At 32.0% G+C, this 13,551-nt stretch overlaps 1 protein-coding gene across 2 annotated transcripts in view; it reads left to right on the top strand.

Moving 5' to 3' along the window:
- Nucleotides 1-13,551, top strand: part of unm_sa1614 (un-named sa1614) — a 55,319-nt gene that overhangs the window by 20,476 nt on the left and 21,292 nt on the right. For both annotated transcript variants that reach the window (XM_073825707.1, XM_073825706.1), the window contains exons 7-13: nucleotides 465-550; nucleotides 980-1,055; nucleotides 5,640-5,726; nucleotides 9,011-9,111; nucleotides 9,401-9,470; nucleotides 11,135-11,222; nucleotides 11,703-11,751. In XM_073825707.1, the coding sequence (XP_073681808.1) occupies nucleotides 465-550; nucleotides 980-1,055; nucleotides 5,640-5,726; nucleotides 9,011-9,111; nucleotides 9,401-9,470; nucleotides 11,135-11,222; nucleotides 11,703-11,751 (557 nt within the window). The remainder of the gene's footprint in view (nucleotides 1-464; nucleotides 551-979; nucleotides 1,056-5,639; nucleotides 5,727-9,010; nucleotides 9,112-9,400; nucleotides 9,471-11,134; nucleotides 11,223-11,702; nucleotides 11,752-13,551) is intronic.

Here is a 13,551-nt window from a genome sequence, read left to right as displayed (position 1 = left end):
AATATCAATAAACACTAAATGCTACATATTGTTTTTAACCCTAGTTTGAATATAAAAGACTCTAAACAGTCACTGACTGTATGTACAGTACTTAACACTACATTACTAAAAAGTTTCGAACCGGTAGGATTTTTTTAATGTTTACGAAAGAACTCTCTTATGATCACCAAGGCTGCTTTCATTTGATCAAAAATACATTAAATTAGTAAAACTGTAAAATATTTTTACAATTTATAATAGCAGTTTTCTATTTTAATATATTCTAAAATGTAATATATTTCTGTGATGCAAATCTAAATTTTCAGCAGCCATTACTCCAGTCTTCAGTGTCACATGATCCTTCAGAAATCACTCTAATATGCTGAATTGTTATAACGATGTAAAAGCCTTTAGCAATTTAGTGTGTCCTTGCTGAGTGGAAGTAATAATTTCTTTAAATCTCATTTGTTTTTCCTCATAAACAGTACCTCATCAAAGTTAATGAAATTAAGACCAAGAAAGGAGTAGACTTGCTACAGAACCTCATCAAGCACTATCACTCTCAATGCAAGTAAGTCTGTGATAAAACTGTGATTTAGAACAATGTTGCACTTTTCTATTTATAACAACAATCCCTTGGACGAAAAGTCCCTGTAAAGCAAGATATTCAGTCTCCCACAACAGATCTGTCCAATGACATGAACCATACCATAGCAAAATGAACAAAGTCATCCATGTGAGAGGAAATCTGTGGGCTGGGTAGCACACCTGTGCCTGCTTGGCACCATCACCATCAGTGTTAAATGCGTGTGTGGTGTGACTGATTGCCTTGCTTTATAGTCGCGTCCCTCCACGCTCAAGTCTGTCACGCTGTTTTAAGTGTGACTGGAATTTGAGAGGGTGCGAAACCACTGAAAGAAGCGCAAGAGATAGAGATTCTGCCTTGACAAATGATGCCATTTTGTTACGGGATTTGTAATTAACATCTTTCTCCTTTCAGTTTCTTTCAGGAGTGTCTGGCTGCAACGGAAAAACTCAAGCTGTACATTGATGCGCTTACGGGACAACTGAGTGCTGTGAGTGATCCTGCACATGTTTGCTGCTTAATGTATGGGACAGATGACATGCTGTGGCACAAATCCCACTTTACAATCATAATCAGCCACAAACAACAGATGTATGAAAGTGGAAGAAATAAGGGTGAACTGCCTTCTAAGGTGCCATCCAAGCTTTCATACATGCTTTTGGATTGCCAAAGGCTTCAAAATACCCAAACCTCAAATAGACGGTGACAGGTGTATTCAATATAAAATATATTAAAATATATACACTACCAGTCAAAAGTTTTTGAACAGTAAGATTTTTAAAGTCTCTTCTGTTCACTAAGCCTGTATTTATTTGATCCAAAGTACGGTAAAACTGTAAAATTTTGAATATTTTTGCTATTTTAAAAAACAGTTTTCTGTTTAAATATATTTTAAAATGTAATTTATTCTTGTTATTTCAAAGCCGAATATTTAGCATAATTACTCCAGTCACATGATGCTTCAGAAATCATTCTTATATTCTGATTTCCTGCTCAAAAACATTTATTATTATTATTATGTTGAAAACAGGTGAGTAGATTTTTTTTCAGGTTTCTTTGATGAACAGAAAGTTCAGAAGAACAGCATTTATCTCAAATAGAATTCTTTTCTAACATTATAAATGTCTTTATCATCACATTTGATCAATTTAAAGCATCCTTGCTAAAGAAAAGTATTAATTTCTAAAATTTCTTTCTCCCCAAAAAATATATGAATCCAAGCTTTTGAATTGTATAGAGTATAATTACAAAATCTTTTTTTTATTTTAGATGAATGTTGATCCTGAAAAAAATACTGTTTTAAATATTGATGGTAATAATAATAATAATAATAATAATTAAAAATAGTAATAAAATGTTTCTTGAACAGCAAATCAGTATATTAGTATGATTTTTGAATGATCATGTGACACTGAAGACTGAAGTAATTATGCTGAAAATGTAGCAGAAATAAAATACATGTGAAAATATATTCAAATAGAAAACAGTTATTTTAAATAGTAAAAATATTTTAAAATTTTACTGTTTTGCTGTACTTTGGATCAAATAAATGCAGGCTTGGTCAGTAGGAAGAGACCTCTTTAAAAAAAATCTTACTGTTCAAAAACTTTTGACTGGTAGCGTATAAAAATAAAAATAGCTCATATCGTACAGTACGATGTGATTAAGACTTTGACATAGTGAAGAATTGTCCAAATATTTGTACCACTTGACAGCTCCTTAGCTTTTAAATTTAGCATAATTATACAAAACTGACATTTCAATTGTAAATTCAGAGTGGCTTACTCAAGAAAAGGTCAGAATGCATAAAAAGGCGTTGAAATCCGAACTGGCTTGAAATAATCCAGACAGATAACCTGTACATCATCTATCAAGCAATTTGATAGATTAGCCGCTGTATACTCAAAATCCATTCAGACAAACAGGATCAGCCCTGTGTTTGTGTGTGTTTACGGGAGGCACGATCATGTGGTGGAGCGGCTAATCGGTATTCAGAACACATCTCACTTTGCAGCAATGAAGCTCAGGATGAGCATGACATTGGCCCCAATCACTCAGCCCATGCTGTCATATAGATACCCAGTGTGTTAATATTTCTTCATATACCATCTCATAAGCTAGGTCTTTAGTTTTAAATTGAAAAGTACTGAGGATCCATCGCATCCTTTGTTCATTCCCAGCCAAATATATCTCAATCTCAGTGAGCAGATTGCTCATGCTGAGCAGAGAATGGCTTTTTGGCAATTGTTCTGCGTCTTTATGGCATCCTATCATCCCACAAGCTAACACAGTGCATTCTCAAGGTTCCTTCATCTCGACGTGCTTTGTATAGTCAGCCCAGATCAATAGTATGTAGGCTAAAAATAGTGAAGTCGATCATCTCAATATGTGTACACCCACATTGATGTAACCGAGGTGGACAAGTGACTCACATTGCAGTATTAGAGGTTTTCACAAACCTGAAATCTTACATATTAAAATTCATCCTGCTGAAAACCCTTCTTTAAAGACTCAATTTGGTTTAACCTGTGGATTACCTACTATAATTGTATATAAATAATACTAAACTGCAACCTATACAGAACTGTGAAGCACTAACTATGGAAGCCCGTTTTCGCCACTGAATAAAAAAAAAAGGTAATTGCGAGTTGCGACTTTTAATCTCACAATTCTGATGTTTTTTGTCTCAGAATTGCGTGATACAAACTCGCAATTCTGACTTTTATTGTGAGAATTGTAAGATATAAACTCGCTATTGTGTTATAATATTAAAACTGTGAGATATAAACTCGCAATTCTGAGAAATTAGGTCAGAATTGTGTGATATATACTTACAACTGCAAGTTATAATGTCAGAACAGGGGGATGTACTTTTCTAATTCTGACTTTTTTTTTCAGAATTGCGTAATATAAACTTACATTTCTATGAAATAAACTCACAATTCAGAGAAAAAAATCAGTTGCGAGTTTTTATCTCTCAATTCTAACTTTATTTCTTAAAATTGCAAGTATATTTCACAATTCTGACTTTATAACTCGCAATTGTACGTTTATATCGCACAATTCAGAGAAAAAAAATAGAGTTGCGAGTTTTTATCTCACAATTCTGACTTTATAACTCACAATTTTGACTTTATTTCTCAGAATTACAAAGTATCCCTCACAATTCTGACTTTATAACTCGTGACTGCGAGTTTATATCTCAATTCTGAGAAAAAAAGGCAGAATTGCGAGTTTTTATAATTTGCAATTGCGAGTTTATATCTCACAACTATGAGAAAAAAGTCAAAGTTGCAAGTTTTTATCTCGCAATTCTGACTTTATAACTTGCAATTGTGAGTGTATATCTCACAATTCTGGCTTTATTTCTCAAAATTGCAAGTATGTCTTGCTATTCTGACTTTGTAACTCGTAATTGCGAGTTTATATCTCACAATTCTGAAAAAATCTGAATTGTGAGTTTGTGTCTGACAACTCTGATATTATTTCTCAAAATTGCAAGTATATCTCGCTATTCTGACTTTATAACCTGTAATTGAGAGTTTATATCTCACAATTCTGAAAAAAATCTGAATTGCGAGTTTGTATCTAACAATTCTGATATTATTTCTCAGAATTGCAGGTATATCTCGCTATTCTGACTTTATAACCCGCATTTGCGAGTTTATGTCATAATTAAACTGTCAGAACTGTTAAAGTCAGAATTGTGAGATATGCTTGCAATTCTGAGAAATAAAGTTAGAATTGCAAGTATATCTCTCAATTCTGACTTTATAACTCACAATTTTGACTTTATTTCTCAGAATTACAAAGTATCCCTCACAATTCTGACTTTATAACTCGTGACTGCGAGTTTATATCTCAATTCTGAGAAAAAAAGGCAGAATTGCGAGTTTTTATAATTTGCAATTGCGAGTTTATATCTCACAACTATGAGAAAAAAGTCAAAGTTGCAAGTTTTTATCTCGCAATTCTGACTTTATAACTTGCAATTGTGAGTGTATATCTCACAATTCTGGCTTTATTTCTCAAAATTGCAAGTATGTCTTGCTATTCTGACTTTGTAACTCGTAATTGCGAGTTTATATCTCACAATTCTGCAAAAATCTGAATTGTGAGTTTGTGTCTGACAATTCTGATATTATTTCTCAAAATTGCAAGTATATCTCGCTATTCTGACTTTATAACCTGTAATTGAGAGTTTATATCTCACAATTCTGAAAAAAAATCTGAATTGCGAGTTTGTATCTAACAATTCTGATATTATTTCTCAGAATTACAGGTATATCTCGCAATTCTGACTTTATAACCCGCATTTGCGAGTTTGTCATAATTAAACTGTCAGAACTGTTAAAGTCAGAATTGTGAGATATGCTTGCAATTCTGAGAAATAAAGTTAGAATTGCAAGTATATCTCTCAATTCTGACTTTATAACTCGCAATTGTAAGTTTATATCTCATAATTCAAAGGGGAAAAAAGTCAGAATTGCGACTTTATATCTTGCAATTCTGACTTTATAACTTTATTACGTAATTACGAGTTTATATCTCTCAACTCTGAGAATAAAAGTCAGAACTGTGAGGTAAAAAATTGTTATAGCATTTTATAAAAAAATATTTAGTGGCGGAAATGGACTTTCATAACTACCCAAAAAAATTTTGATGCTAAAAATCTAGATTATTTTAGTTGACATCCCCAGTTTCCTCTCTAGACCATGGAGAACCACCACAAAGTGGCTTTTGTTTGCTTTGATCACGCCGCATCAAGGTTACCAGCCTCTGCCGCTCTACCTCGCACTGACACAATCAGAGAAAAATCAGCACTGTAAGCAGTTGGTAACAGTAAAATTCTGGCTGATAACGTAGACGGCTTCTTTCAGCTGCTTCGATGCTGTGAGTGACAGACAACTTAATGAAAAGGCCATTGTCTTACCCAAAGCCTAAGTAATCACGCTTGGAAAAACACACATTCTGGAGGAATGTACAAGGAGGAGAGGACGTGTAGGATGTGTTTGGAGGAATTTAAGTCTGTGTGTGTGTGTGTGTGTGTGTGTGTGTGTGTGTGTTTGTATAGATCAAACATAAGCAGGATGATGAGAAGAGACAGCTCTGTTCTCTCAGAGATCAGCTCAGACCAGCTCTGCAGCCCGAATTCAAAGAGGTAATGAATGACACTCTATTTGCACCTCATTCCCACTCCGTTGGCACACACATTTTTCCTACTTCGCACAAATTTCTCATGCCTGCTTTCACCTGTTAGACTCTCAGCTGTTTAGTTTACAAATTCTAAACTGGTTTCTTTAACACATTCTTTGTATATGATCTTACATTGTATGGTTTAGTTTACTTAAAGGCTTATATGTGACCCTGGACCACAAAACCAGTCTTACGTAGCACAGGTATATTTGTAGCAATAGCCAAAAATACATTGTATGGGTCAAAATGATTGATTTTTCTTTTATGCCATAAATCATTAGGATATTAGGTAAAGATTGTGTTCCATGAAGATATTTTGTAAATTTTCTACTGTAAATATATCAAAACGTTATTTTTTTATTAGTGATAATCACTGCTAAGGACTTAATTTGGACAACTGTAAAAGCAATTTTCTCAATATTTAGATTTTTCTGCACCCTCAGATTCCAGATTTTCAAATAGTTGTATCTCAGCCAAATATTGTCCAATACTAACAAACCATATATCAATGGAAAACTTATTTATTCGGCTTTCAGATATTTTGATATATAAATCTCAATTTCAAGAAATTGACTCTTATGACTGGTTTGTAGTCCAGGGTCACATATGTATAGTGGAGACTGAGGCCATTTCCTAGTTTCCAGGTATTAGTTAGGTGCTCTAAAAGGTTCTTCACAGCGATGCCATAGAAGAACCATTTTTGGTTTCGCAAAGAACAATTCAGTCAAAGGTTCTTTAAAGAACCATCTCTTTCTTACCTTTTTATAATCTGAAGAACCTTCTTTCGCCACAAATAACCTTTGTGAAACAGAAAGGTTCTTCAGATGTTAAAGGTTCTTTAAGGAACCATTTAGACAAAAAATGTACTTCTATGGCTTTATTTTTAAGTGCAACACAGTCAATTTTTGTATATATCTAAAATAGTTATAATAGTCCATGTGTTATCAGTGGTTCAACTGTAATTTTCTAAAGCTACAAGAATACCTTTTGTGCGCAAAGTCATGGTACTCTTGCGAACGTAAGTCATACAAAGTCATACTTGCGAAGAAAGTCATACAAAAAGTATTCTTGTAGCTTCATAAAATTAAGGTTGAACCATATATATATATATTGCTTTAACCCACCACTATGCTCTATGCTTTTCCTGTCTCAGAGTTGACCCACCACTATTGATTCGCTCCAGGAAAATCAATAAAATTTTATGTTGCAATGCATGGCGTTATATATTATTTGTCAGGGTAATAAATAGATAGGGTCTTATGGAGTAATTTGTTAGTCCTATTCAAGTAATTTATGGTGGAGGGGGATCAATGTATATTTGTTACTGTCAATCATCTACAATAATTAACAACAACAAAAAATCATTGCCTGGAATGACTGTGAAGAGCAGCTATTAACATAATTGTTTTTCTAAATGCTTCTCTGACAAAATAGCAGTCCAGAAGAGTAAGTCGAGATACTTTTTTAAAATTAACATGTGATGTTATCGAGCTGCTGTAATTACCCATAAACACTTGCATGTAAACTATCACCTCATGTTTCCCACTTAGTTGAAAAAAAAATGAGCATGTGCAATATAGTGTGACATTGTCGCTATAAATATACCTTTTGATGTCAGACTGCTGCCAAATTCATGTCTGTTTATCATGTTTTTGTTTTCTGAAAGCTGTTAACTACTAAACAGACTGTAAACTACTATCTTACATTTGAACTGTAGATGTTCTGTTAATAATATTTAACCTGAAATATTCCATTGCATAAGTGACATTCATCTGTTGTGCATTTCCTTAATGTTTTAACTCATCATCATAAGTGTGAGCCGGTACTTCCTCTTAGTGTTAGCACCTCTCTGCATGAATGATGTGAAGTTTGTGTGACTCTACTTTTGCAGACTTTACTTTTAAGTTCAGCCAAAAATAAAACTTCAGTCATCGTTTAAATGCATAGTTCACCCAAAAATGAAAATTCTGTCATTAAGTACTCATCCTCATGTCCTTCCAAACCTGTAAGACCTTTGTTCATCTTCAGAACACAAATTAAGATATTTTTGATGAAATCCAAGAGCTTTCTGACCCTGCATAGACAACAACACAACTGACACATTCAAGGCCCAAAAAAGGTAGAAAGAAAATTTTAAAAATAGTGCATGTAAAATAAATAAAACTGTTATATTTTAAAATGGTATTACATTTTGTTATATTTTAATATATTTTAAAATGTAATTTATTTCTGTGATGGCAAAGCTGACTTTTCAGAAGCTCACTTTATTTTTATATTTATTTATTATTATTTTTACTTTTTATTAATACTATTTATATATATATATATATATATATATATATATATATACACACAAATATTCACATTTGATTATTTATACACTACCAGTCAAAAGTTTTTAAACAGTAAGCACTTCTACTCACCATGCCTGCATTTATTTGATTCAAAGTGCAGCAAAAACAGTAAAAATGTAAAATATTTTTACTATTTAAAAGAACTGTTTTCTATTTAAATATTAATTTTAAAATGTAATTTATTCCTGTGATTTCAAAGCTGAATTTTTAGCATCATTACTCCAGTCACATGATCCTTCAGAAATCATTCTAATATTCTGATTTGCTGCTCAAAAAACATTTATTATTATTATTATTATTATGTTGACAGCTAAGTAGTTTACTTAGATTAATAGAAAGTTCAGTCGAACAGCATTTACCTAAAATAGAAATCTTTTGTAACACTATAAAAGTCTAATTCATAAAGGTAGAAGGAAAATTGTTAAAGCAGTCTATGTGACAGTCAGAAAACTCTCAGATTTCATAAAAAATATCTTATTTGTGTTCTGAAGATGAACAAAGGTCTTCGGGTTTGAAACAACATGAGAGTAAGTAATTAATGACAGAATTTAAATTTTTGGGTGAACTATCCAAACAATGTTCACACTGCTCTTTTCCGTATAATGAAAGTGAACTGTTGCTATCATATCTATACTAATTTTGTAATAGTTTTATGTTGCTTCTTTTTGTCATTTTTGGAGCTGAAGCCCTCTGGTTTCTATCCACATTCATGGTATGAAAGAGAGTAGTGGGAACATTTTTGTTCCCAACAACAAAAAAATAAAATAAACGGAACTATCCCTTTAAGCTGTTTTGTGGAATACCCCATGCATAGAAGCAATGAAAATCCCCAAAGCTTTTTGGCCACCGCATATAACCAAACCATGACTTTTCCATTTCTGCCTCTATTGTGCAGGATTCTCTAAGCAGGCAGACTGTGTACAGCATGCACCAGCTTCAAGGCAACAAGCAATATGGCACAGAGAAATCCGGCTACCTCTACAAGAGGAGTGATGGGTAAATGAATTAATGTTGTAGCAAATGGTTGTGATATTATCGAAGTTCTGTTCCCGGATCCTGCATTCTTCAAACATGACGTATAATCCACTCATTCATTAAGATTTCCCTGATAAATCCTTTTGGAAGCGCTCTGGCAGCCTTTCGTTTCAAATGATTCATGTGTGCTGTAGGACACGCTGTGCTGGGAGTTACACGCGTATCGGACTCTGCATTCACTATGTGTGCTCTGTGTTGATTGAGGAGAATGTGATGTGGATGCTGTGCTGTAATCCCATTTCTCTGATAGGTTGAGGAAGATGTGGCAGAAGAGGAAATGTACCGTGCAGAACTGCTATCTTACCATCGCTCATGGAACTGTGAGTGCTCACATCGCTCTCTGGAAATCCCACAGCAAGCGTTTTTTTTTCTTCTGCTGGTTTCTGTGATAAAATATGAAGGCAACCTAGATATATGTTCAGTTCTACAGTGTAGGCTATAATGGTGCGATAAAACATGGTATAACCTTGGTAAAGCACTTTTTAGGCTTTTAGTTTTCCAAATGACGGCAGCAGATTTTCTTAGAAATGTCAATTACAAATTTTTTTTTTGTCAAAAACATACATATGATATCAAAAATTAACCTTAAAACGGCATTTCACACATAGTATTTAAATATTGTACTGTGTGGATCTGTCATTTTTAAATTTTGTAAAATAGTTTTGATACTGAATATGACTCATTGGACTCTCTGAATAGTTTGATATTTTTTGTGATTTTTTAAATTATTGTTATTTTATTTACACTACAGTTCTAAAGTTTGGGGTTATAAGATTTTTAATGTTTTTGAAAGGTCTTTTTTGCTCATCAAGGCTAAATTTATTTAATCAAAATCAAAATAAATAAAACTGTAATTTTTTGAAATAGTTTTATATTTTGTTATATTTTAATATATTTTGAAATGTAATTTATTTCTGTGATGGCAAAACCGAATTTTCAGAAGCTGCAGTATTACTCTTTCACTTTATTTTTTTTATTTATTATTATTTTTTACTTTTTATTAATAATATATATTTTTTTATTTAAAAATATATAACTATTTATATTCAATTATTTATACACTACCAGTCAAATGTTTTTGAACAGTAAGATTTTTTATTTGATTCAAAGTACGACAAAAACAGTAAAATTGTAATGTATTTTTACTATTTAAAATAACTGTTTTCTATTTGAATATATTTTAAAATGTAATTTATTTCTTTGATTTTAAAGCTGAATTTTTAGCATCATTACTCCAGTACATGATCCTTCAGAAATCATTCTAATATTCTGATTTGCTGCTCAAAAACATTTAACCATTTGTAGCATTTATCTGAAATAGAAATCGTTTGTAACACTATAAAAGTCTTAATCATTACTTTTGATCAATTTAAAGCATCCTTGCTAAATAAAAGTATTAATTTCTATAATTTCTTCCTCCCAAAAAAATAGCCTCCAAACTTTTGACTGGTATAGTGTATAATGTTAGAAGCGCTTTTTATTTCAGATAAATGCTGAACTCTGGATGTTTCTATTAATCAAAGAATCCTGAAAAGAAATCTATTGTTTTAAATATTAATAATAATAATAAAAATGTTTCTTGAGCAGCAAATTAGAATATTAGAATGATTTCTGAAGGATAATGTGACGCTAAAGACTGGAGTAATGATGCTGAAAATGTAGCTTTGATCACAGGAATAAATTACATTTTAATATATATTCAAATAGAAAATAGTTATTTTAAATAGTAAAAATATTTCAGAATATTACTGCTTTTACGCTACTTTGGATCAAATAAAAACATTAAAAATCTTACTGTTCACAAACTTTATATATATCTATATAACTTTGTATATCATTATTTTATGTTCCCATGATGTTTAGTTACATTTTCAATGGCTGAAACCAATGCTGATACACAATACAAATGAGATGTAAATTAATATCACTAAGCAGACCTTTAGTCATGATATATTAATGATGATTTGCTATCCTTTTGTTGCAGCCCAATAAATCACCAGCTAAACTGAATCTCCTCACCTGCCAAATCAAACCAAGTCTGGAAGACAAGAAATGCTTTGACCTCATCTCACGTGAGTTAACCACGCACCCTCTCAGCATTCCCCAACCGAGAGCTCAGACCCATGTGATATAATAGAAACTAATCCCCATCAAAGGTAGATTTTAAGATCTTCACGCCAAGCTGAAGCGTACCAGCCTCAGGCTATTTTTGGTGAAGAGAATTGCTTAATTGTATCTGCATGCATCCATGCATTATTCTGGCCTCAGGTCTCTAGTGTCATTATGAAGTTATGTAACAATCCTGACATATTTTGAGATATAATCCTGGAGTCCTTGAACTAAAGACAGGTTGTTCTGTAAACAGGGCAGTATTTAAATTCAGTATTTGCACTTGAGCACCAAATTGTTTGTTCTTTCCTGCTACTTGTGTTTTAACAAAAGACCTCAAACCTGTTTTATCTCTCCTGATTGTTTGCTGATTACACGTTAGCTGGTGCCAGCTGAGGATGAATTGTCAATTTGCAAGGAATAATGAGGGTTTTCTCTTACAGATAATCGCACTTACCATTTTCTGGCTGATGATGAGTCTGATTGTGTGGCGTAAGTATTTCTTTTGTTTATTCACAGCAATAAATGTTGTTCAAATGGATAGCCCTATTTAGTTTGTTGGTATTTCAAGCTTAGAGAACCTACTCAAGAGTCATTTTAGCACTTACAAACAAATCCAAGCAATAAAAAGCAATGCTGACTTTTCATACTACATTTATCTATAGAGGGTTTTCATTTGCGTCACGGTTTGGTCAGTTACCATGGTTAATGTACTATTAAATACGTTGTTCTGCTAATTTATGCTGTCTAAACCACGAAAAAATGTATGGAAGCTGCTAAATCATATAGAGAAGGACTTAGTAAGCAGAAAAGGGCGCAATATTTTAACAAACTGAAATTAATAGGTGGTAAAGATACGTATTACCAGTATTAATTAAGATATTAGCCTAATATTCCACCTACTTGACCGGAAATTATAAGAACAAATACGAATGTTGTCAAGATTCTTGTTCTGGAAATCCTGGTTTAGTTTGGCCAACCACAAATGCCTCAGGCAGTTTTTGCACTCTTCTACTTGATTTGTTAAAACCTTTGGTAGTATATAGTACTCCAAATGTTTTTTCTGGTCCGACCGATTAGTACAGCCCAAAACATGACAATAATTGATCATTTCCAGTTGCAATAATCAGCAAAATATGCAAGTTTCACATAAATTTGAACTATGCTTAAAATGTGTCTTGAATTAATACAGAGATATTTAAAATGATTTATTACTGTATTTCCTGTTGAAGTAGGAATTGTGAGCAGGAAATGTCAAAGAGCTTGTTGCTTTTCATTAAAATTATCAGCAGGGTTTAATTTACTTCCCAGTTGTGAACTATGATTTGATACTTGGTAGTTGGATTTAAGGGTCGGAACATTTTGATTCTCAGGAGTGTCTGATTGGACTATAAACCCTTTTATCACTTTTACCATAAAAGAGAAATATTACATTTTAAAAGTGTACACTAAAAAAAAAGTCTGAGGTCAGTAAGAAGAAATTAATGGTTTAATTCAACAAGGACACAGTAAATTGATCAAAAGTGACAGTAAAGACTTAAAATACACTACCAGTCAAAAGTTTTTGAACACTAAGATTTTTAATGTTAAAGTCTCTTCTGCTCACCAAGCCTGCATTTATTTAATCCAAAGTACAGCTAAAACGATAACGTTTTGAAATATTTTTACTATTTAAAATATCTGTTTTCTAATTCAATATATTTTGAAATTATTTATATATTTTAATATAATTTATTCCTGCGATCAAAGCTAAATTTGTCACATGATCCTTCAGAAATCATTCCAATATGCTGATTTGCTTTTCAAGATTTTTTTTATTATTATCAATATTTAAAACAGTTGAGTACACTTTTTTCAGGATTCTTTAATGAATGAAACATCCAAAGATCATTATACACTATATCATTTAAAAGCTTGAAGTCAGTATTTTTTATTTTTTTATTTTTTGGGGGGAAAGAAAGCATAGAAATGAATACTTTTATTTAGCAAGGATTCTTTAAATTGATAAAGAAATAATGTTACAAAAGATTTCTATTTCATGATGTTCTTCTAAACTTAATATTCACCAAAGAATCCTGAAAATATTCTACTGTTTTAACATAATAATAATAAATGTTTTTGAGCAGCAAATCAGAATATTAGAATGATTTCTGAAGCATCATGTGACTGGATTAATGATGCTAAAAATTCAGCTTTGAAATCACAGATATAAATTACTTTCAAAAAAATGAATTCAAATAGAAAACAGTTACTTTAAATAGTAATATATATTTTACAATTATTCTGTTTCTG

This window comes from Garra rufa, chromosome 20 (assembly GCF_049309525.1).
Source record: "Garra rufa chromosome 20, GarRuf1.0, whole genome shotgun sequence".
NCBI classification, from domain to species: Eukaryota; Metazoa; Chordata; class Actinopteri; order Cypriniformes; family Cyprinidae; genus Garra; species Garra rufa.
Note: the sequence above shows the minus strand (reverse complement) of the source record. Positions and strands in the feature narration are given on the sequence as shown.